Genomic DNA, 25,805 nt, shown 5'->3' on the forward strand with positions numbered 1-25,805 from the left:
TTAAGAGGAAGGCAGGGAGGAGGGACCGGGCAGGGAGAGGGGGAGGTAGGCCCAGAAAAGAAGCTGTGGTGAGCCAGAGATTGGCGGAAGAAATGTCTCTATAATTTCAACTGCTTTCCAACCACATCATCTCTAGCTGAGCCCCCTGGGGTGAAAGGTCTGTGTATTACTGGGGATAGGAGTTTGTAACCTTAATTATGCCTTGAAGCATTTGGCTGTGTTCATACTGAAATTTCCAGTAGGGAAAAAAAAAAAATGTGGTTTCCATTACAGTGTCACTGAGGGACTTGTACTGGGGTTGGGATCATTAAAATGAAAACACTGATGAGTAAGCCATGGCATTTTGTCTCCAAGACTTACGTCCTTCCTCCACCCCTAGCCCTGTACTTTATTTTGAGATAGGCTTAAAATAGTCTGTAAAATATGGAGCTCATTATCCCATCTAACAGATTTCATTTGGCATGAATGTAGATTAAAAGCCCCATGCCAGTCCTTCCTCCTGGCCTGAGTTTATAAAGAAGACACTCCTCTGCTTTTGCTCTGGGCTGGGTTCTTTAGAGCATGATTCTGCAATGGACAGGCAGAGCCAGGAGGTGCCACTTCCAACTCCACTCTGCTTATTTTTCATGATAATAACAAGGGAGGATAGAGAAAGAAATACAACCCAGCTATTGGGCTTCTTAGAAATTTTTCCTAGAGCCTTAAAAAGCCAAATCCAAACTAGATACCTCTCAAATCCATGAATTCTCCAGTCTGTCCATTCTTCTACATACAATAACTCTATCAGGGCTGCTGAGCATGTTAAAGGGGCACAGCTGAATTCAAACTACAGGGGACTATGATGAAAAGAGGCCTCAACTAGGAGTTTTCGCATCCTTGCTTCAAATGTAGGCTCAGGCAACAACTAACTATATGACTTTAGGAAGTAAAATCATCTCTTTGGGCTCAGTTTCTTCCTCTCTTAAATGAGAGGTCTCTTCCAACTCTGTCTCTTTTTTCTTCTGCTGGGGGTGCAATTATGGAGGCAAAGAGGATGAAATATAAAGAACCTCTCCTTACTCACCACTGATCTTATTTGACTCTACGCCATCTCTTGAACCAGTAAATGTCCTTTTTATCTGATAAAGCCCCATCCTTCTCTGATTACACCTTTTCTCTGAATCACTAGAGTGTTTGCACTGCATTTTCTCTCACCCCGAATGCCCTTTTCCCTTGCTCTCTCTAAATCCTTAAAAATCCAAATACTCACAAGGACAGTGTGCTTAACAGTAAGCATGTGCTGATGGCTTGATTTATCAGTATTTAACACAGTTCCTGCACAGGTGTCATCTCCACTCCAGGGGTTTCCCACAGGGACCAGTCAAGGGTTTTGAACAAGGGGGTGGGGCAGGGACTGATCTCTTGAAGGGACCAACAGGCTCCACTCATCAGCGGTCCCCTCTGAGCTACTCAGTGGCTGAGTGTCCAGGTGATAGACCTATTCTCGCCCCTACACTTTCTAGTTGAGTCCCCTCAGCTATCTCCCTTATATGATGAGAATAACATGCCCTGCACACAGGGCTGTTGGAGGCTTGAATGAAGCAGGTGAGAACCTATCCAAAGTCTTGAACTACCCACCTCTCCAGTCTCAGCCATGACGTTGCCTACTCTTTTGCTAAGAATATCAAGGCCATCTGAACTGCATTTCCTCATTTTTCCTTTTTCCTACTTAAAAATAGCACTCAAAGCACCCCCTTCTTCCTTCCTTCCAGTGAGGAAGCATTTCTCCCTCCTCCAGTCTTCCACTTCCATCTGCACTTTTTAGTCAACCCACCCCTACCTCCTCCAGGTCATTGCTGCACGTACAGCACTTACCACAAGCTCTTCTTACGGATTCAGCTGTTGCTTGACTTACTTGTTGTCTGCCTCACTCATCAGAATGCAGACTCCATGAAGACTTCATGCTTTATCCATGCTGTACCCCCAGCAAACAGTGCAGTCCCTGGAACACTGTTGGTGCTCAGTGAATATTTACTGAATGGATTAATAAACCCATTTCTGCTCATCATTTTCAAACTTCTGGCATCAGCCTGCTTCCCCAGCCTCAAACACACTCAGGCTTCCCTTCTTTAACAAAACCACCACTTGACCCCAATGTCCCACCAACCACCATTCTATTTTTACCTCGCATTTTCTGACATATTTCTCAAACAAACAATATGTGCTGGCTGCTGCCTCATCTTCACCACCGCCTCCCACCACAATCTGTCTTCTCCTCCTCGAGGCTGCTGAAACAATGCTGTGAGTAGTCACCAATGCCTTCTGTCACCAAACTCCTCTGTCTCCTGCAGATGGGAAATGGCCCTTCTCCTCTACTGCCATGGATTTACTGTATCCTGGCCCTCCTCCTACCCTTAGGAATTCTCTTCCTTGGATACTGTCTCCCCAAGTCCACACTGTCCAAAACCAACCTACACTAGTCACATTTTCCCCTATACTGTCTTTCCTGAGCTAATATCAATTCCACTATCACTTTGGGGTAGATGACTCAAAATCATGCCTCGCATGAAGGAAGCGGGCAGTTTGTTACACCACGTTATACGTCTTTGTATTCCCAGCACCTGACCTACTGCCTCATACATGGGAATTGTTCAATACATTTTTTAAAAATTAAATGCTACTGCTCTGCCAATATTTGCCTTTAACTTGATATGCAAGCAAGAATCTTCACAAGGCGACCCCAACCTCTCTCTCTAAACTTAACTCTTACGACACAGATGCTCCGGGCAGTCTGTACTCTCTGCCTTCCATTCTCATCATTAAACACTGCTAAAGCTCAAGTCAGTTCTCTCTGTTTATTCTACCTGCCACTGTGTTATTTACTGTGTTATTTGTTATAGTCTATTTCCCCCACTAAACTTTAAAGCCTGTGAAGACACAAACACTGTCTTCTTCAGCATTGAATTCCTAGAGCCTTGAATAGGGCACAGCATATAATGGGTCCTCAGAAGATGTTTGATGAATGAGTGAGCATTTCCTCTTTCCTTCAGACCCAACTATGTCTCCCCCCTTGTGCATTCATGGCGCTCATCTAGCATTTCAACATGAAATAATACCTTGTGGGATCACACAGATATGTTGTGGGTGTATTACTTTGCAGGTGTTGCAGGTATTGTCCATGTAGAACCATGAATATTACACCTAGAAGGGATATTCCTTATAATTCATCCATCATTTGATAGAAGAGCCAAGAGAGACTCAGAGAAGTTATCGCTGGTTCTTGATCTTTCAGGAGTTTGAATTTCCCTGAGGGCAGAATCCTACTTCCTACTCCTAAATACTCCCTACTACTCCTGGGGCCCTTAATAGATACTGTCACTATTGCCACTAATAATAACAGTACTATTTATCGCTTTGACAATTTCTTTGGTAACACGTCACCTACATCCACAAGGTGAAGAGCAAACCCACCTACACCAGGAATCCATAGTTGGCTTTCTGACATCCGGGGACACAGCTGCCCCAATGGCCCCCAGCTCTGAGCAATCACTGAAAACGCCACAACAGGAGAACAGGTGCTGGGAGGCTGTGCCATGACCAGGGAGGTGTTTGCTTTACTTTTCTCACATGACAGTCACCTCCACCCCACTGGATAGAAACACCACACTGGGGCCTCACAGCACAGCTATCGGTGTCCTTCCCCCAGGACTTGGCCTAGATATATCTTGGCTGGTGATCTCACACCACAGACAAAACATCCTGGCGAGACACTCTACTTTCTGCGAACAGAGGAGGTGGGCAGATACCCCCATTTAACATGTATGCCAGAGAGAAAGATGGGGATCTTCCCACCTGTACAGCAGCAGGTAGAGGAGAGAACTCATCCCAGGTAGGAGTCAGGGGTCCTGGATCTTGATTCTTCTTATCGCAGCTCTGCAACTTTAGCAAAGTCTTTAACCTCTATGACCCTATTTCCTATCTGTGAAATGGGAACTAAAGTAAATTCTCTCAGAGAGACATGGTCAGGACCAAGGGGGATAAGATATTGGAACTGTCAAATCATTGCAGTTTTCTTCCCTTCCCCCTCTCCCGCCACCAACAATTCTGTGATAGTCAGCACAGTCTATGAATTCCCTGGAGAGTTCAGATACTCTGTTAGCTCTATTTATTGGGTTTCCTAATAGGATACAACTTGAACTAGGGGTCTGGGTGAGAATACAAAGGGATGATGGGACAAGGACCTGCCCTCAGGGAAGCTCTACTCTCTTAGTTGCTTCTGGAGGTGCTTCTCGGGAAGGACCTCCTGAAGAAACTAAGCTCCTAAAAGCGACAGAAATCTGAGAGGGCAGCATGCTCCTACTGAGCACTTATTTGCTCCAGGCACCAGTCACGCATATTAACTCCCTCAAGGCTCGCACCTCCTGATAAGGCGCGTCCTACTGCCACCCACAGGAGCACATTGTGAATCACAAAACACCGGCATTCCACCTCAAGTGCCCATATGTCTCTGAACAGAATCAGGTATGATTAATTGGGGGAGCTTTTTCTGGAGGACATAGGGATTACAAGATTTGGAAAGGGAAGGATGTGGATTAACTGTAAGAAGGGGAGGCTTAGGGCATCTCAAACAGAAGCATAGGAAAATGTGAAGGTTGCTGAGGAGGTTCTGGTGTGGAGCAACAGGGAATTGTCCTGGGATGGCATTTCAACAGGTGCTGTGTTTAAATTGTTTATCGAATAAGAGGCCTGCTCCCTTTAGGAAAGTGGTCTTGTGCCAAAAGCCAACTGAATAAGAGATATCTACTTGTGGCTTAAAAAGCTAACTTAAAGTGACTTCTTTAAGTCACATTATATGGATATTCAGCTCAAATCAGAAGGTGATTACAACCTAACCTCCTCTAGTTAGAAAATTCTCAGCACAGGAGAACCAGCCTGCAGGCTTTTCATGCACATGCTATGCTCTTCTTTCTCCCCGCCAACCATAGAAAGGAAGGAACAAGTCATAAAAGCTGTCACAAAGAAGCTACATATCACGCTGGGTACTTATACGCAATAGGTAACGAGAACAGGACAAGCCGGACCAAGGTGAATATCCAGAGTCCGTGGCAGGCTAGGAGTGGACTAAGTAGAGACACCAAATCAGACAGACACAGTCAGGGGCCAGAGCTGGGCAGGTAACTGAGCAGCAAGCAAGCCAAAGACGAGGCATCTGCCCGTGATGGGAAAGCAGGGGCTGCAGGCATGAGAAGGCCGAGACCAAAGATCAGGGTCCCGAGAGCCCCGGCCCTGAAGGCCAGCTGCATCCTGACCCCACGCTGCACCTGAGCATAGTCAATGCTTGGATAGAACGTTTGGAAGATCTGAAAACTGAGGCAATAGAGGATGGCCATGCAGGGAGAGGTGAATTTAGTGAGAAACAAATAGATTCCTGGCCCAGAAAAGAGCCCAACACCACAAAGGCCTAAGGAAAGTCACTGTCCTCCCTGCCCAGCTATTTTCTCGAAGGGAGAAAGGGGCTTTTCTTTCTCTGATTATAGCCAAATATGGGTAGTGCTCTCCTACTGGAGTTATACTAATCAAGTAAGGAGAGGTTTTTGACATCTGCAGTGACAGACCACCACCCCATCTCCAGAGCCCTGGGCAGCTAGGACGGAGAGCGAGAAACCCAAGGTGGGCTGGAGCCAGACAACATCTTGGGGCACAGGTAAAATTTTTTCCTGAGAAAAAATTTGAAAGAAATACGAAGGAAAGTCACAACTTAGGTAGTGATAGAAAACGGTTGTAGTTTAAGTTTCTGGAGAAATACATGAATTATATCCAAAGGATTGTGTTCCTTTAAATTTTGTTCCTTAGTACATTCTTTTGTTTACTCCTACATGTACTACTCTCATGAAGTGACTGATTTTCTCATTTATTTTGTTATTTGCTAAAGAGTCATGTTTGCCTTTACTCTCTGGCATGCACATGAAGGCATGACAATGAGCACTTCTCACCTGGGGCTGTCATTAGAATCACCTGCAGAGCTCCTAGAAAATGTCCAGCCCCCTTTCCAGAGACTCCAGTTTATTTGGCTGGGGGTGGGCAGAGAGGTGGGAAGGGAGGAACCAGATGTCATGCTTTCTAAGAGCCCCAGATAATTCTGGTATATGCCCAGGAATGAGAACCAGTTGGTTTCTGGTTCAGAGTCCAAAGCACTTTGTGGTTAGCTACAGGAATGCAGACGAAGCACCAAGAAGAAATCAGTAGCCTAAAGCCTATGATGTAAATGCAACGTATCACTTACATTTTCCACACATCAGTCATTTTTGTACTTCTGTTACCATTTCACCATATCCACATACCTCCTACAGTTATTTCCTTGATATCATTTCAAATCGACTTCATCTTTTACTTAAAATTGTTTTTAAAAGAAACTAGTGAACTGGGGTAATGGCAAGGTGACATAAAAAGGCAGAAAAAAGAGAAGAAAAGACCATGGCTCCTGAGAGGAGAAAACACTCAGAGTTAACAATCAGGGATGGGTGGGCCCAGGGCAGGAGACCCAGGATCCATGGGCCCAAATTAGCCCAGGCATAGCAGTGAGAAGGATGAAGTCTTGGCTATGGGTTAGAGAAGGAGGAAGGAATCCCAGGGAATGGGGTGACAGGAGGTATGGGACAGGAGCTCTAGAGATAGAGAAAGTAGACTGAGGGACCAGTAGGGCTGGAGGAGGCAGATATCTGGGCCAGAGATGATGCCCAGATAGGGCTGGTGGACAGGTAAAAGGGAGACTGGAGGTGGGATTAAGGGGAGCTCTGAGAGATGCTCAGGGCCTGACTGGATGTGGTGGGGCAGGGAATGGACAACACAGTAGAAGCTGACACTGGACAAAACAGATTGTGCTCCAGACAGTGCCAGGCAGCGACCAGCAAGAAACCCTCCAGGGACACCTGTAACTGCCTGAAATCATTTCACATGCTACCAGCAGTGGTTGTCCCCACACGCTAGGAAACACTGCCTGACGTTCTATGAATAAAGAACATCAGTCTTTTCACTCTTCCCTTTTCATTACCAAAAAAATCAGATTTAAACAAAGAAATGTAAACTCCTACCTCATCTGTCGTATCCATGGGGACTTACCAACACTCAACAACAGAACACAACATTACGTCCCCTCTCTTCTATGCACACTCACGTTCCTTACCTGTACCAGCACTTCTGTCTCAATGGGTAGTCCCCACCAGAGGAACCATCTCCTTAGTCACCATCCGAAAGCACAGAGCAAAATCAGCAGAGCTGACAAACGCCCAGTAACAAACACCATAAAAACAGCATCTGCTATTAATGAAAGAAATCATCAAAATAATTGTGTCTGAGCAACCTGGCAGTTCATTTTCTTATAAATCCTCACTATAGTTAAGTACAGCCTTAGAAAACAATCCTTTTATTTTCTTAAATCCTTACCCTTCATGAATCATGATGGGGGAAGACAAAAGACTCATCTGCAATCACCAAGCATACACTGCCACTGCTTAGTAAAGTTTATTTCTGCTCTAATGTTTCCTCCCTTTTCCTAGGTGTGTCAAGTCACAGATTCATTGATCCCCCAGTCACAGCCAAGAGAATGACTCAGGCTGGCACACAGCTTGTCGATTATTTCAATTTCCTGGTCTAACCTCATCATTTCCCACTTCTTCTCATTGCTTATTCCCTCCTCACTTTCTTGAGGCCTGTTACTTTCAAAATGACATGCAGCATGACAATGATAAGGGTGAAATGACACAAAATCCTAAAACAGATGATGGGAGCTAAATTCCTCTACACTAAAGAGAGAGCCAAGAGAATTCTGTTCACTGCCCAGAGGACAGGTGCATCATTCATCCATTCATTCAACAAAAATTTACTGAGCATCTCCCATGAGCGAGCTCAGTCTAGCACGCCACGTTAAAGCATGCTGTTGTCTACACAATGTTAGCTAACATTAGTTACTAGAGAGAAGTTGCTTGAACATGGATGTGGGTATGGACACAGCTACCTGTGTAATACTGGGATACCCATTAACCAGAACTGGGCAACATAATCAACAGCCAGCCTCCTAAAGCCTGGAAATAAGTTGCCTTACACAGTCAGAAGCAGCTCGTCTAAAGCCTCACATTAAAGAAAACCCTAGAGACACTGTTTATGAAAGACCATAAACTTTCCAATTACAGCCATATGTGGTGACAAAACATGCACGGAAGAACACACGATTCTGGCAACCAGCGTTTACTATCCAAGGGGGAAAGTTTAAACCATCAATCCATAAAGTCATTAACCTGACATTTCTAAGGATGCCTGACACTTTTACATGCACTAACACTATAAATTTCCCTCAAATTCTATAATATAGGTATTGTTATCATTGACACTCCCATTTTTCAGATTAACAAACTGAGGGTCAGTTGGAGGGTAAACCATTTATTCAAGGGCACTTAGAAAGTAATGGCGCCAAAACTTGATCCTAAGTTTGTAAATCATGGATTCAAGCATTTTCTAAAGCATAAAACCACATTATTATTAATAACTTATACATTAACATCTAGTTTCTTTTTATAATTAGCATCATATGTTAATTTGAATCTTGTTTTAATTTACGTAAGTATAAATTGTCTCTAAGCCTCTAATAACTCTTAATTGGACTTTTCTCAACTCCTTGTTATTATATACCACTTGCTCTGTCTTTCCTAAGATGTCTGTAAGACAGTGAGAATTAAGTACCTTGGTAATGAAAACTAACATTTAAAGGGCACTTTCTTTATGCCAGGCACTGGGATAAGTATTTCACTTGTAGCTTTTCACTTAACCCCTACAGCAACCCTCAGAGTTGGTGCTACTATTATCATTAGCATTCCCTTCTACAGTGCAGGAGGCATAGAGAGGTTAAGTAACTTGTCTGAGGTCACACAGATAAGGGGGATTCACACCTGTGGTCTCCTCCCTCCACTGGTCTATGATCTTCACCAGTAAGAAAGTTCTGGCTCTCTTCCTGACACTCTCATCTCACGTCTGGGCTCCCCCTGGCCTGTTTCTCAGTGCTAGTGAGAGATTGCTTTTCAGATGTGCTGGTTTGGCTTCCTCCATCTTTGATTTCTCCCCGATAACAGCCCGGGATCACCTGCTATGTGCAGCTCTCTCTTGCACCTGGCACTGACCTCCTGGCACAACTAAAACCATTCCCGGTGAAGATAAGCACACCTTGGGCTGTGCAGCGGGGCCTCCCCAGGGCCACATTTTCCATCAGGGATTTGATCTCATTCTTGCCAAAACCTCTTAAAGAAGCCAAAGCTTTTTTAAAAAACAAACAAACAAAAACCACTCAACATTGTGGGGAAAAAAAAATCAATTAACCAAGTTAACAGTGGCTTTTCCTAACAATGGCATGTCTAGATTTGTATCACATTACCAGGAGATTTAAATCACATGAATACTTCATGGTGAAATGTATTAAGGTCAGATTAACCTGGGGAATAAAACTGACTTCCCCTTCCCTTTTGACTAACTGCAAATTCTGTGCTGGCTCTGTCCACAGATAACCCACAAAGGGAGCTGTCCTCAGGATGGGTGCTGTAGCTTCATGATGCTGAGGGGCATGTAAGGAGGAAACGAACACTTACAAAGCACCTACTATGCACCAGACAGTATGTTAATGTGCTTTACAGGTATGAATTAAATTAAGAATTCCACAACAACCCCAGCAGATGGGAAAACGAGCTCAGAAAGGTCACATAAATCAGCCTAAGGTCACAGAGCTGGTGGTGGCAGAACTGAGATGGGAACCTGCATCTGTTTGCCCCCAGCTTCTTGCTCAGGGACCACTCTCCTTGCTACACTGCTCAGTGTTCCACCGAGAGCCCTGCAAGACAGGGCTTAACTTGTCTTTGACTACAGTACTGAGCTTGGTGATCAACCCCACAAGAAATGAAACCCTGATACACAGATGATCCCCAAATGGCCCTGTGCTCCTGATTCCCAACTGGGTCACAAATGTCCCCAGAAAAACAGCCTTTTTTAACTTCCCATAGGTTGGCTATTCACCTCCGTTTCATTCCCTCTTCTCTTTCTTCTTGCTCTCTGCTCCCTTCTGTGCTATGTCTTTGTGTGTGTGTGTGTGTGTGTATCTCTGTCTCTCTATGTATCTGTGTGTGCATATCTCCTCTGTTTCTCTTTCACACACACACACATACGCAACACACATTCTCATATTCATTCTCTCTCCCCCAGGAATACCTCGATCCAGCAGCCGGAGCAAGCGGAGATACCAAAGATACCACTGGTCCCAGAAGCGGTCCGTCATCCCACCCCGAACTCATCCTTCACAGCCAGTCCCCTCAGCAGAGCCTCGTCCCACCACCGCTGACTCAAGAAGGCCGGAATTACTTGACGCCGGGCTTGCACGCAGCCTGTTCTAAGCAAATGCCTGCCTGTGAAGACAGCCACCAGTCCTCCCACACAGAGGCTGACTGTGCTGGGAGCCCGTTTCACAGCAACAAAGGAACAAGTGCAGAACACCGCCGCCTTGTGCAGACCAAGCCTGCATGGGCCCAAGGGGAGGTCAGAGCTGCAGGGGAGGGCAGCCAGGGAGGGCTTTCACAAAGAGGGAAGGGGAGAGGTGGTCTTGGGAACACAAATCCACACTCAAGGCCATGTCTTGAATTTCATTTTTGGATCTCCTGCTATCCTGGCTTCCCCTGTCTCCCACACCAGATACCAGTGGCTCCCCTAACAGGACAGGGGTGGGAAGCTGGGAGCTCAGCCATCCTGGACTCTGAGGTCAGCCCAGAAGAGCCAGAGCCTCACTGCTTTGCTTTCAGGGACCTTAACCACCCCTGCCTAAGGCTGCTGAACTCAGAAAAAGACCCTTTCTCCCTTAGTGGATCCTCGGTTATAGTGGAGAGAGCATGGGCTCCAGAGTCACATAGTCATAGATGCAAATCCTGCTACCACTTCATAGTTGCCTTGATCAAGTACTTCCCTGCTAAGCCCCAGCTTCTTCCTCTGCAAACTAGACAGAATAGCATTTGCCTCAGCGAGCTATTGTGAGGCTCTAAGAAAAGGAAGAACCTAACATTTCTGGTCCAGCACTTGGTGGATGGCAGTGCTCAAGAGATCATTCCCCCTCTCCCTCCAACCCCTCTTCCTCTCGCCAGATTCTCAGTTCCCACTCGTCCTGACATCCCATGCTTTCCCACTTCAGTACCTTTGCCCCATTCTTCCTGCCCATGGCATGTCTACCTTCCTCCCCGACTTCATCGTGGCCAAATCCTTCTGATTTTTTCAACGTGTAGCTCAAATGCCACAGAACCGGGCAGCCTTGCCTGGCCTCCCTCTCTATATTGCATTTCGCTTTCTCTTTTGAATAGGACTCCACTGCCTCACTTGACCATAAACTCCATGAAGACAAAATCAGCTCTGTGATCATCGTTGCATCCCCTGAAGTATCTTGAAGTTTGCAAGAGCTTGCGTGTTTACTAACTGAATGAGTGAGCAGGCAAGTGAGTCTGGGCACCCCACATGGTTTCGTTTTCAAGTCAGGAAGAGCAGTGGACTGCCGGGGCCTCCATCCTGTGGCACCGCCTAAGGCCTGTAGAAGGAGGACAGGGCATCTTGGCCTTGCCCTGCTGGGAACCCATTTTACAGGGTGCTGGCCACTGACATGGTGAGGTGAGGCTGTGCCACCAGGTGACCAGAAGTCCTGTTCACAGAAGTGAAATCCAAGGAGACCCCAGGTCTGGAATAACCTTGGACTCCAAGCCTAAAAACTACCCGGGAGCCATGTGCACATTCATCACAGCTCTTGTTTCAGCCCAGGTCATGCCTGCAGTGCCTTCCCGCTGTCCTAATAGAAATGTTGGCACCCCAGGCTTCCAGCGAGAGCAGGCCTCCCTCAGCGTCAGCTCTTCCTGGGGTCTTAGGCCTCCAAGATGACACAGGCTGCAGATTCTGACAGAATTCAGGCTGAGGAGGAGGCATGTCCAGGAGCAGGAGCTCAGAGAGGGAAAGTGAGCAGAGCCACAGTGTCCATCAGCCCAGCCCACCACTGCATCGTGGTTCCCTCTTAAAGGCCAGCATTGGGACTGAGCAGACACCACTGCCCTCAGACTCACAGGCTCTGTTAGTATTATTTTATTATTACCTTAAATGGACAAGACTCCAGTGTGTAGTTAACACAAGAATGCAAACCCCTCCTACTCCCTGTCTGGAGAGAAGTGCACTGACCCTTAGCCTCCCACTTCCTTCATGAATAACAAGATCCATCATTCAGGTGTGGCCAGTCCTTTTTAGCTCACAAAGCACTTCCACATCCATCATCTCCCTTGGGCCTCTTAACAGCCCTACAAGGTCTGGAGGATGGGACTTGCTTTCCCAGTTTACAGAAGAGAAAGCCCATGTTCCAACAGGTTGCTCATGGTCAAATACCTAGTAACTGGCTGGGCTGAGGGAGAAGTATGTGCCATCTGTCTCCTCCTGAAGAGTTTCTGGGGCCCTGGATTATCTCCTGAGGAACTGTGGTGTCTTTCATAGAGAGATGGGGGCCCTCGCAGTAAGGCAGGACCCCCAGGGCAGTGCTGACGAGCCATGAGCACAGGGTGAGTAGAGGGCTGCCTGTGGTCTCTTACCGAGCGACAACCTTTCATTTTTGGCTCCTGGCTTGTGGCTGCCGAGGGAGAGCATCTCCAAATGACAATGACAAAATGGCTCTAACCCAAGCCAGGAGAAACCTGAGGTGGGAGGGATGCACCCAGGGCTCCCACCAAGCAGGAGATCTAGGCAGAGATGGGCTTTGGAAAGAGCATCTGACTGTGAGCACAGTCCCAGGGCCCGTGTAGATGCTGAGTAAACTCGAGTACTCTGCTGGGGCTAATACTACTATTGCACAGCCCATTCTCGGGCCTGGAGAAGGAAGCTGGCCCTTTCCCCCTCCTTCTAGTAACCAAGTGCCAAACATTTCACACAGCCTCGTTTTCAAAGAGATAAAGGGAATAAAGATGTTAACAAATAATACAGGTGCAAGCACTTCCCCCATACTCTGTGAACCTAAGAATATAAGCATTACCTGTGGGGTCAGCCCCAGAGTGAAACCACTCAGCCAGCAATTTTACTAAAGATTGGCTTCAACCCATCAAGCTGGGCTCCTTGGAGCTCCCCAACCCACCACTGCTCATTTCTCCAACCCCTACAGAGCCTCATAAGCCGTAGTTTCAATGCAGCCCCTTCAGAAGTTGAATAAAATGTTCCAAGAGACTGTCAGAGTTGCCATTTAGCTGCAGTGCAATTAGAATGGATGGGGTATTGGCCAGGAAGGGGCTTTATTAGGTTTTTGTTGTTGTTGTTGTTGTTTTGTCTTACACAATACTCCTGCAGCAGCTCCTTCTTTCATAGTGGTCAAAGCAAGCACAGCCATTCCCGTTGGTGTGGTTCCTCCAACCCACCTGGCTGGCTATGGGGACCTGTTCTCCAGGGACAAGGAGCATCTCCAGACCAGCAACAGCCCATCCATTCCAGAGGGCCGATGCCCATCTGGATGATCACCGGTTACTTGGTGGCACAACATAGATGTGTTCCCTTCTCGTCGCTGTTCCTTCTTCCTATTTGGCACTGTTCTTTCTCCCTCTCTCTGCCTGCCCCAACGGAGAAACACTGTGTTCCCGATCAGACAAAGGCAGCACAAGTGTATGGAGCAGAAGGCAAGCAGCATGGAGGGAGGAGAGAAGTAATCGTGTCCCAAATCTTTCCCACTCATCTCCCGGGACAGTGACCACTGTTCCCGCAGCAGAGCTGGCTGGCTCCTCGGACACGTCGGGCTATCTGATCAGTGGAGGCCACACGGAGGCGGCAGAGTTGCCAGTCTGTGTACCAGAGTGAAGACGAACCCCGGCCACCCGCCCCAGGAAGTGGGCTCCACCAGGGTGCCATTTTGCCCGCAAGCTGTGCTTCAGTTGCAACATGTTATCACACGCTCCGGCAGACACCATCCTCAGCCACCTCCCACACCACTTCTGTCCCCTTGGCGGTTAGCTCCCAAGTGGTGAAGTGAGGCCTTTGGTAACATATTGTCAGTAACACCATCCGTGGACGGGATGGACAGTGGCCAGTCTGTCCTGTGAGAGCCCAGTGTCCCCAGGAGAACAGCACCTAGGACAGGTATCACCTGTCACACTGAAATTCAAGTCCACTTCTCCCAAGAGGGCTTTCCCAGCTAACCTCATGCATTCTCTAGCTCAGAGGTCCTCAAAATTTAATGGGCGGCAGAATCACCTTAGAGGGTTGGTTTTCCATGCAGATCACTAGGCCTCACTCCCGGAGCCTACATTTTTCACGAGCTCCCAGGTGAGTCTGAAACGGTGATCCATCTGCTTCTGTCCCTGCTCGTCTCTCTTACTTCACTGAACTATTTTGGTTGAATTCTAGAGTGTAACCCATTTCCCCACACACCGTCAGAGTCCGGGAGGGAGGAGGACCCTGGGTCCAAAACTAGGAGGGTCTCCTGGAAGGTAAAGGGGGGCCCAGGAGAGGGCCCCAGACGGAGGGCTGGGAGCTGCCAACCAAGAGGCTGAAAATCAGCCTCATCTCTCCACAGGCTCCAGAAAGCGTTCATCTGCACAATGGCTTTAAATGTCACCTCAAATATCAGGCCGGGCAGCAGGAGGGAAAGGCGGGACTAATTAGCCCGCCATGCCCTGGCTTTTGTGTCACTTTCATCCTTGTTCACCTCTGACCTCCACTGGCATCTTTAACTCTCCCTTGGCTGGGGGAGCCCCAGCCCACAAAGACGTCTCACAAGCCTTCACCACACTGTGCTCTAAACCAAATTGTTAAATGGGAGAAATGCAGTTCCTCCCCAGCCCCTCCCCTGAGCATTCATTTGTTCCCCACCAGTTGCTAGAGCCCCAACATTGCCCTGAATCTCCAACAACAGTATGTGCCCCAACACCCCTGCCCCATGCCCCAAAAGCCAGATCCTTCCCCTCTAGCTCTGCCTTGTCAAAGCTCACCCATGGGCCCATGAAAAGTATGCTAATTTCATCCACTCTAAGGTTTTCATGATGAGAGCTTAATATTTAGACCCTTGGGGAATACTACATTTTGGCAAAAGATATGGCCTTCAGAGTCAAAGGAAGGAAAACAGAACAGAAACAAAGCCAAGCTCATGGATACAGAGAGCAAACTGGTGGTTGCTGGAGGTGGGCAGCAGGGAGTAGGTAAAGTGGGTCAAAAGGTACAAACTTCCAGTTATACAATAGGTAAGTCCTGGGAATGTAACATACAGCATGGTGACTATAGTTAATAATACTGTATTGCATATTTGAAAGTTGCTAAGAGAACAGATCTTAAAAGTTCTCATCTAAGAAAAAAAGCAATCTCTAACTGTAGATGGTGACAGATGTTAATTAGACTTATCGCTGTGATCATTTCACAATACAGCCAAATCATTATGTTGTACACCTGAAACTGATACAATGTTGTATGTCAACTATACATCAATTTTTTAAAAAGAGAAATGGAATACCACCACCAGGAATGCTAAGTTAACATATACATATGTATATGTTCTTAAGTCAAAGAGCTTAACTTGTACAAATTATGATCTGGAATGACAATTTATTCAATCACAAAAAAGGGGAGCAGAAGTCTAGGCCTTAGGTAAGCAGTGGTGGGGGTACGTGGGGGGCAAGAAGGAGGGTCCACGACTCTCTTCCTGTAAGTTTCATAGGCGTCCGCCTGTCCAGCATCCTGTTGAAGGCAACTCAAGGGACTCTGCCTCCCTCACTTGCTCTCCTGACCTCCCATTTCTTAACCAGCACACGACCACCAGGTTGGTTGCCCTCTCCAAAGCACCTAAACTGTAAAGCAGTCCTTTTTGAAGGAAAAAAAAAAAAAAACCCGAATAAATTGTGGAAGAGGACACCTCAGAACCTGACCCAACAGGCCTAGCCATCCAGAGAGCCCGGTATTGCCTCCTCTGCTTCCCTCACGGCCAGTAAGAGGACCCTCTTTCCTCCACGAACAGCAGTTTCTTCACCTGTCAAAGGAGGCAGTGTGACTCGGTGACCTAAAGGCCCCTCACGTCGGCGAGCCGTTCACCCCTTGTGGTTTGGTTCCCCTTCACGGTTCCTCCCATCTCTCAATTCCCACAGTTCACTGAGTTAGAATCAGAAAACTTAGGTTGTCAGTCACCACAGCTGAAACCTCGTGCCTCCCTCAGCCCATGGGGAGCCCTGCTGTGGAGAATTCTCTCCCTTCTCTCTTCATCCCACGTCTTCTTTTCTAAATAGACCCCCTTCGGCATATCTGCCCAGGAAAATTAGGCACCAGGCTACAGTGACTGGGATTGATAATAATAAGTGTGAAGTTCAACAGGATCCAAAAGAGCCCATCAAAGAAATACTAAATTTTGGCTAGCATATATCTAGAACTAAAATTTTTTTCTGTATTCTGTCGGAGGGGGGTGGTGTGTGGGAAACATATAATTTGTGTGTGTTCCATTATTACATAAGAATATTTGACTAACCTGAATGCCCTGACACCCACCCTCAACACACACACACACACACACACACACACACCCCAGAGTAGCTGCACACTAGCCAACTTCAATTCTCTCTTCCTTGACTCTTATTTTTAAAAAGAAAAGAATCAGTTGCCATGATTACTTTACTTTTTAGCAAATGAATTCTGCTTATGGTTCTTGAAAATAACAGATTCCCATAAATCCTACAGCTAATCTCTTTATGATCTGTTTATACTGTTAATCTGAAGCCTTCTAGGTTTTGGGAAAGGGCCTGAGCTGAATCAGACCAACTGGGTTCAAATCCCAAATCTTTTTTTGACTCACTGAGTAACTTGAAGTAAATCACTTAACTTCCCTAAATCTCCATTTCTGATGAAGATAAGGTTGATCTTACAAAATCTGAACAGCCTGCATGAGGAAAAAACAAAATACTATATATAAAATACTAAGCATTGTACCGAACACAGTAGGTGCTTCATAAAGTTAGCGCCTTCTCATACAGTAGAAAACAAGCTCGTGCCAGGTTGAGATTCTCAATTCATGGGACCTAAGTGGACAGATAAGCCAGTTAAAAACAATGTCAGCTTTGCCAGTGAGCACAACTGTAAGCCAAGCAGCTTTTGTCAAGTCCTGAGTTAGGGACAAGTCACAACTCCAAATCCCCCAGCTCTCTACCTGCCCTGCAGGAAGGGGCAGACTCGTGTATATCTCACTTGCCCAGCTGCCCCAGGCATCTAGCTTCCTCCCTCTGCCTTAACACAGGTTGCAAAGTTCAAAAAGAGATTCAATTACAAAAAGTCCTTTGACTACACCCTCATGAACCATGTGGATGGCCCTGGGTACTGACAAGATGGAAAACTTTAAGGAGTTCACTGATGGAGTTTCCATGTAGTAAACACCAATGATTTGGCTTCCCTAAAAGTCTATCACCCACTCCCAGCCTCACAGTGTGCACATAGGAAATCCTAGTTAGACATCCATGTTAAAAAAAAAAAAATATATATATATATATATACACACACACACACACACACAAACACACATATATATCTACATATATAAAACTTCATGAAGAAAAACTTTTATAGTCTTAGGGTGGAAAAGTTTTCCTAAGCAAGACACAATGCTCAACATACTGGCTCATATATGCATTTTTTTAATCTCTGGGGGGGATATATCAATCACCTGAGAAGAGGGGAGGGACAATAGCAGTGCAAGGAATACTTTTCATGTGGTATCTTTTTACACCTTTCAAATTTTTACCCTTGAATTATATCAACTAACTTTTTAAAAGACATTTTAAGATGATGGGGTCATGAATAAATAAAACTATTCTTGGAGTCTAGCTGCTATGCAGGGAGAAGCCCAAGCCACATGGAAAGACCACATGAAGGAGAACCAAGGACCCAGGCTGAGAAGCACAGCTAGTCCAGCCCCACCCACACCCACTGCCATCCACGTGAGTGAGTCCACTTTGGAGCTTCCAGCCGTCCCAGCAACCCGGCAGACACCACGTGAAACAGAACCGTGTGCTCGACCCTTGCAATCACAAGAAACGGTAAACTGTTGTTCTAAGCCACAAAGACTGGGAATGGTTTACCACAGTGTAACTGATAAATGAAACAGGGAGTCATTGAGTACAGAGTTAAAGCCACAAGATTGGATGAGTGCACAAGAAAGTATTGAAAAGGACTGTACCTTATTTCACCTAGAAGACAAAAGTGTGGCCAGTCTCAGAACCATATCTATTTATCTACCTATCTACCTATCTTGGGATTTGAATTCTGAAGACAAGGTTGTTACACGGGTATCTAATTAACATGCATGCTTAAATTTTAAAAAGAAGTCAGACTTTCTCTGATAGTAAGTAAGTATGTCTGATTTGGTTGCCTGCTTTGACAGTGAGAGCTGCCTTTTTCAATTCATTAAATTTGAAACTCCAAGATTTTAAAGAAAATGTATTTAGGGGGGTGGGTACAGCTCAGTGGTAGAATCCATGCCTAGCATGCACAAGGTCCTGGGTTCAATACCCAGCACCTCCATTAAAAAATAAATAAAACTAATTACCTCCCCAACCAAAAATAAAAAGAATATATTTAAAGTCTGTATATAATATACAACACGCTCGAAAATATTTTATTTGCAATCACTTAAACTTATGGTAAGACAAATGTTCAATGTCAACTTAAATGTTGTGACAGGCGTAAATAGTTTTCAATATCCTTTTAGGGCATACATAAGCAAGGCAGTCTGAAGCCCGCTGAACTGTGTATGGTAGGCTCACACAATGGAATACTTTGCAGCTGTTAAAAATGATAAGGCTTTCTGCAAATTGATATGAAAAGACTGTCCAGACATACTGTTGGGTTAAAAATGCAAGGCATAGAACAATAAAGTTAGCATTCACTTGCTTTTGATAAGAAAGTGGTAAAATAAGTGTGGATTCAGATTTGCCTCTATTTTCAAAAAGAACACATTGGAAGAATTCACAAAAAATAACACTGATAGTTATCTATAGGGGAGGGGGTTGAGTAGACAGGCATAAAGTCATATAAGGACCTTTTTATATTGTATTAATTTTTTAACAATTGTGGATTTTTTTAAGTCCTCAGGGGAAAAAAGAATATATAAAATTACAAAAACAAGAAAAATGTTAAAAGATAATCTAGGAGACAAATATTTACTACACTGCATCGAAACATCACATAAAGAATTAATACCTCTAATTTACAAAGAGCTCCTAAAAACACTAAGAAAAAGCTAAACAACCCAGTATAAAAGTGAGTCAAGAATATGAACAGGTAATTCACAAAAGAAACACAAAAGACTGAGAAAAGGTAAAAAGATGCTAACTTTCACTAATCAGGGAAATGCAAATTAAAGCATAACAGCATGCTATATTTTACCTATCATATTGGAAAATAAATATATATAATCTGGCAGGAGAGTATATTGAGATAACATTTTTAGAGACTGATTTGGCAGTACCTAGCAACATTTCTGAAATGCATAGCCTTTAATCCAGCAATTCTACTTATAAAACTCTCACCTGCCACACTTACACAAATGTTTCAGTGTATTCTGCAACAGAAAAAAAAAGCTGGAGATAACCTAAAAATCCAATGACAAAAGACTAGTTAAATAAATTGTGATACAAATATGGTACAATCTATATTATACTTTGAAACCATTAAAAAGGACAAGCAATTTTATACACAGTGACATAAAATGATGTCCATGATACATTACTGGGTGGGAGAATACAATCTGCAAGATAATTCGAAATAATTTGTAGTATTCCATTTTGGCAGGGAGAGGAGATATGGAATATAAATACACACATAGACACTATGAGTATATATTTCAATATGCATAGAAAAGGAATTCTGGTAAGATATACACCAAACTGTTAACAGTGGTTATCCCTAGGGAATCGGGGTAGGTAGTTAGATAACTGTATTTTATACAATTTTCTGTCGTTACACTTTTTTACCATAAGCATTCGTTACTTTGGTAATTTTCAAAGCATTTATGCAGCCTGACTAAAGTAGCAGCTCAGATCTTTTCTGGAAAACAGGTACTCCTTCGGGGCTAGGAAAGCAAGTTCCTTGTCCACTTCCCACTCACAGGATCTGGAATGTGAGTCTCCAGAGAACCCACAGGTCCTCATAACCAACTCCCTAGACTCGTGCGCCTGTCCACTGGCTGGCAGAGGCAGTTCATCCCCCACTTGGCTCCACACCTTGCTTACCATGAGGACTAGGTGGGCGCTTCGTGAACTCAACAAGCACTCAGTACCACCCAATTCTTCTCAGACCATTCGCTTGTCATCCACTTAGACAGCTTGTGTGGCTTTGGTCAGAAAAGGCAACTATGTTTCATCTCAAGTTCCAGCTCTAACCAGGAGCAGTGATTGTCCAGAGCTTTCTGCTAAATAAAACTACTATCTTTCCCTTTGTATTAATAAATATCTTTGAGACTTTGCTGGGGTGGGCGGGGGGGGGGGGCTGCAGGGCTCGGGGGCAGCCCTGAGGCCACAGGCAGGAAGGATGCGGAAAGAGCAGCACTGTCAATTAGTGACGGCTGCCAAGATGAGGCTGGAAAAGCTGTGACACACGGGCTGGCAGGTCTGCCATCCCTGCCCTCGAACGGTGGGCTCTGACTCGAACACTGATACTTTCAAATCTGCAGTCTCTACTGAAAGTTTGGTTATTTTAGTAGCTAAGGACTGAAGAGGGTGGGAGGGGGCTGAGGAGAAGAGAGGTGACAGCTGATTGTGGCTGTGTCATAAGTGCTGTGTCCATCAGAAGACAAAGTGAAGACATGGAGAGTCCAAGGAAGGGAAGGAGCCACTCACCAGTAGAGATGTGGCCCCAAAGAGCTGCAGATGGAAAGCTTTGAACATCTGGGTACAGTGCTGCCTGAGGCAAGCCCTGTGCCTGGGTTCCATCTGTCAGGTCTTCCCAAGTTCCTGAACCTGGGGCCTCAAGTTTGTGCCCACATAAGAACACACTTTTCACAATTTTAAACCATTTAAGTGCTCTGTTAATTGGGAATTCACTCATCTTCCCTATCCCCATAACAAAAACCAGGGGTTTAAAAAAAAAAAAACCCAAAGCCAAAAAAAATCTTAGAACTTCACGTGTTGTAACTAAAAACACTCAATAAACAAAGCCAGTCCATGGGCTCCCTTGGGGAGTAATTGTCTAAGAATGCTTCTTTTCTTTCAGCGGGTGAGAGAGAGACAGACAGACATGCTAAGGCTGCGTGGAACTCATCTTGAAAGCATTAATTTTTCCAAACACCAATGTGCAGTTCCTGCGCTCTTCCTGAGCGAGTGGCAGCAGGCTGTGAGGGGGCTGCAAGGACACCCCTCGGGCAGGATCTGCCTGCAGGGGTTCAGAGGGAGGGTCGTGCCTTGCCATGAGGAGGGAATGTGCAAGGCCTGTGAGGACACTGACGCCTCGCAGTGGATCACTCATTTCCAAAGCAGAAGAGAGAAAGCAGAACTAAGACCCCCGCCCCTTTCAGGCCCACTCTCCAGAGACTGAGGGGCAATCAACCAAAATATTCTCCCTCCTCACCCGTCCCTCACCACCCATAGTCCTGACAATCACATCCAGGGGCCTAGCACCAGGAGACGGTGTCCAGTTTGGGGGGCAGATGTCTTTAAACCATTTCTCCTTCTCTTCCCTGTTTAGAGACTGAAGTGGAGATGCAATCTGGTCACCTATGGTTTAACTGTTCTTTGTTGTCCCAAGTCCGTTCTCTCTAGGAGCTGGAGACACTCTCCTCTGCAGTCTGTTCACAGACAACAAGACACAACAAACCATCTACAGCAGCAAGGGAAGGTGTCATCAACTGCCTGATGAAGGCGGACGTGACAATCAGGATATACCAGAAGCCCTGGCAGTCTTTAGTACGTATCCACCAAGCGGGCTGCTACCACCAGGGCCTATCCATGTCCAGCAGGATGCCAGGATTCCCCCTGGAAATCAGCCCCACCCCCAAATAGGTTCAAGTGCTGTGTCACCACCATGACTTCCTATGCCCCTCCTACCACTGACTGGCTGTGTGAGCTCACTCAAGCTACTTAACCTCCTGTGCCTTTGTTTCCTTACCTGCAGAATCAGGATGATAATAATAGTATTTAAATAAGTTAGCAAACAAAAAGGGCTTAAAATAGTACCTGGCACACAGTGAGTACTATATATGTGTTTATGATCATCATTAACTGTCTGGCCCTCACTCTCCATGCTCTCTAGCTCTTCCTTTTTGGTCCATCACATATGCTCTTCCCATGCTTTGGAACATTGTCATTAAGCTATCTGTGCTGAGTCTGTCAGTCTCTAGAAGGAGTTCCCCGCCCCACCCAGCTGGGCTGGGCATCCCTGCATATGTACCCATCATATCCTGTTCTTCCTCAGTATCACATGATATCCATTATATATCAAATTATACTCCAGTCGTCTATATGGCTGTCTCCTCAACAGGATCCCATTCATTGCTATATCCCTAGTGCCTGGCAGAGAAGGCACTCGATAAACATGTATTCAGTGAATGATGAATGAATGAATGAGGAATAGGTGAAGGCAGCTTTCATTTATTCAACAAGCACTTATTAGGTGCTGACTCTGTGTCATATCCTGGACTAAGCCTGGAAATACATGAAGGACCAGAACACCCAGGAGTCTCCCCCAAGAACGCACAGTCTGAAGAGTGTAATTTCTGCCTTCTAGCAGTAACTCAAGAAAAAAAGAGGGGATGGGTGTAGCCTTGCCCAAGGCAAGAGATCACCAGGTCCCAGAGGAAAGGAGTGGTTCTTAGAGGGAAATACAGATTTGCCTCAAGTAGGGGTCTATTTAACTTGAACTAGCAACAGAAGACTTGAACCTAAGATTCTGTTCATTATCTCTGTATTCAAAGTATAAATGTGGCTTTGCATGACCTACGAAAAACAAAAGGTGGATTCTTCTTTATAAGGGTAGTTTATTTACCCAAGTACTATCAATCTAACTCCTGCCAGAAAAACACTGGTCAGTTCACTGTATCCATGCCGTCTGCACACAATCTTCATCACACTGTAAACTTCTACGGACAAAGACCATAGTTGGTGCATTTTTGTATCCCACCCCACATCTGCCTACCATTGGCACCGAGTGCCTAGCATAGTGCTTCATCCCAGGGTAAAGACACATTGCAGGATGCAAACTGGGAACAGTTAGCTCATCTTGTATCATTTCTTCCCTTCCGCATTTCTCGCTATGTTTTTTATGTTTGTTTTGTTTATTTGCTTAAGGGAAAAGAAAAAAGAAACATCAGGAGTTAAAGGCGTATTTGTTGTTCCTTCTATTTTTCTCTTCTGAAGCAGAAATGACACCAGCACCATCCCAATCTGCAAATAAAGCTGGCTGTGGGATTTTGGAGATCTACTTAGCTGTAACTTTGCCAGGAGCCTTTGATAGCTCAGGCTCACTGAAGGAAAAAAAGGAAACAGAATTTCTACTTATAGTAAGAAAAAGCCAACGCAACTTTTCCCTTGGAGATTACATCACAGATACTTGAGATTATGTTTTCCATCCTGGATGCCCTAAAAATGAGGCAACGGAGGTCTTTTCCTCAATGAAAAGTCCAAGCCTGGCCACCTCCAGAAAGGCAACAGAGCTCCCAAATCCCAGCCTGGGGAGCAGGGGGACTCTGGAGGACCACCACCATATGCATTTGCAGTGATGTGACTGCACATCTATCCTAGAGGAGGAGGATTTTCAGAGTCCCATCCACTCCAGGACTCTGGTCCCACCATCGCTTTCATTTTGAGGGTCATCTGTGGCAAATCGTATTATGAATTTCAAAGCCAGATAAAAGTGAGTTGGAAATTATCTGCCCTATCATCTCTACCCTTCTTCCAGATAAGGCAAAGTAAACTAATAAAAGCTGTGACTTGGAAAATGTCCTCTCATCACGAGAACTAGAGGGACAAAACATATGTCCATGGCTGTGGGTCAATGCGCATGTTCATGTGAATATATCTCTGTATATGCTAAAGTAGCTTGAGTAACAGTGGAACTATAACCCTAGGCACTGAGCTTATCATTAAGGCTGCTGTGTCTCCGCCACCAGACAGAGTCTTGCTGGGAGACCAACTGGTTTGGGAACATGTAGGTAAGAAGAGTAATGTGAGAACAGTTTATTTTTTCCTAATGTCTTGGAGATGGAATGCATTCTTCCATGGGGATACATAAAAACATTGCTCATTAAAGTGTTACCAGATCTACTTCAAACGACACTCATCCTGGGCAATGTATGTCATCTTCATTTCCCTCCGTGACAGGCCCACAAGGGTGGGTGAGCAGGAGAACACCACACAGTGTGTCTGGATTTCTGCTATACCTTTGGCAAATGTCCTCCAAAATATCCTTGTAGATAAGATAGTTAAAAATGCACAGGATGAGAGTAGAGTTGGGTGGAATTATGGTAGATAAACTGCAGAACCCAAAGAGTGTTTATTAGGACAATACAGTGAGCTATAGGTGGAATACTGGCCAATGGTGGTAGCCACAAAGCTCTTCCCTTGTCTGTTGTGTTTGACTTTTTTAAAAAACTAGTTGCTAAGATGACAAGATGAAAGATATGCTTATAGTGTGGATAGATAATACAAAACTGGTATAGCGGGCTTAATATTATAAGAGATGACCAAAATCAGTATGTAAATTTAATCTCAGCAGATTTGAACACTCGGTCAAAATTAACAGAGGCAAACTTTATGCCTGAGATCTACATTTTAAAATAAAAAATGTACCTATCACTTACTTAGCAATTCCAGTCCTTTGTATCTACCCGAGAGAAACACTTATATATGTGCATGCTTGTTTATGAATGTCCATTACAGCATTGTTTATAATGGTAAAAAAAAAAAAAAGTAAAAGAACAGAAATAACAGAAGAATTGCTAAGACAGTTATGAAATATCTACAATGAGGAATACTATACAGAAGATTTTCAAGACATGTCACTGCATGAAAAAAAAAAGGTGCAAAATGATATGAAAAGCCTGATAACCTGAGCCATATACACACACACAAAGAGAAATTTACACATTTCTAGAGATGTATATACAGACATACATATATGTAAATGGAGGAAAAGGTCTGGAGGGTCCCTAACATCTGCTAGCAGGATCTACCTCCAGGGAGAAACTAAGCTATGAAGTTAAAAAGGGTTTTGGCTTTATCTGTAACATCTGAAATTCAGAACGTATTGTGTTAAGCTATGTGATTCAGCTTTGGTTTTAAAGCCTTGCTTTTAGCTTTAAAAGAAAAAGTTCAAAAATATGGGAACGGACACAAATTCTTGAGCTTTCTGTTACCACAAACCTAAGAGGTGTCAGCATTGTGGAAAGACTGCAAAAGCAAATTCTAGTGTCCAGGTAGCCTGCAAGTACCGGGGATCACTCAGCTGACCGTGTCTGCAGCACTGTGTTGGATCGAAGCCTGACAGCACAATTAGGCAGGGACAACGGCAAAGTAGAATGCAGCTAGAGAAAAGAAATGTCTATGGGGAGTCTGAAGAGCGTGACTTCAGAATACAGATTGAAGGAACCACAACTGTTTAACCTCAAAACAAGAGAAAATCCTTCAAATATTTGAAGGCTTATAATGAAGATGACACAGTAAACTTATTTTGGGTTTTTTGAGAGGTAAAAGTAGGGCAAGTAAATGCAAGGAATTCTTCCTATTAAAATTTTTTTTAAAAAGAAGAAACATTCTGATAGAATGAATGACAACAGAACAGTCTATCAG

General features: G+C 44.9%; 1 protein-coding gene across 18 annotated transcripts in view; it reads right to left on the bottom strand.

Annotated features, from left to right (window-relative positions):
- KALRN (kalirin RhoGEF kinase) overlaps nucleotides 1–25,805 on the bottom strand; it is a 608,090-nt gene that overhangs the window by 537,344 nt on the left and 44,941 nt on the right. For 2 of the 18 annotated variants that reach the window (XM_064494454.1, XM_064494448.1), the window contains exon 1: nucleotides 10,225–11,007. The exons of 15 other annotated variants lie outside the window; for them this stretch is intronic. In XM_064494454.1, the coding sequence (XP_064350524.1) occupies nucleotides 10,225–10,291 (67 nt within the window). In that variant the 5' untranslated portion in view covers nucleotides 10,292–11,007. Of the gene's footprint in view, nucleotides 1–10,224; nucleotides 11,008–25,805 lie in introns of those variants that run through there. One more of the 18 variants, XM_031454550.2, reaches the window with a different exon arrangement.

Source organism: Camelus dromedarius, chromosome 2 (genome assembly GCF_036321535.1).
Source record: "Camelus dromedarius isolate mCamDro1 chromosome 2, mCamDro1.pat, whole genome shotgun sequence".
Lineage (NCBI taxonomy): Eukaryota > Metazoa > Chordata > Mammalia > Artiodactyla > Camelidae > Camelus > Camelus dromedarius.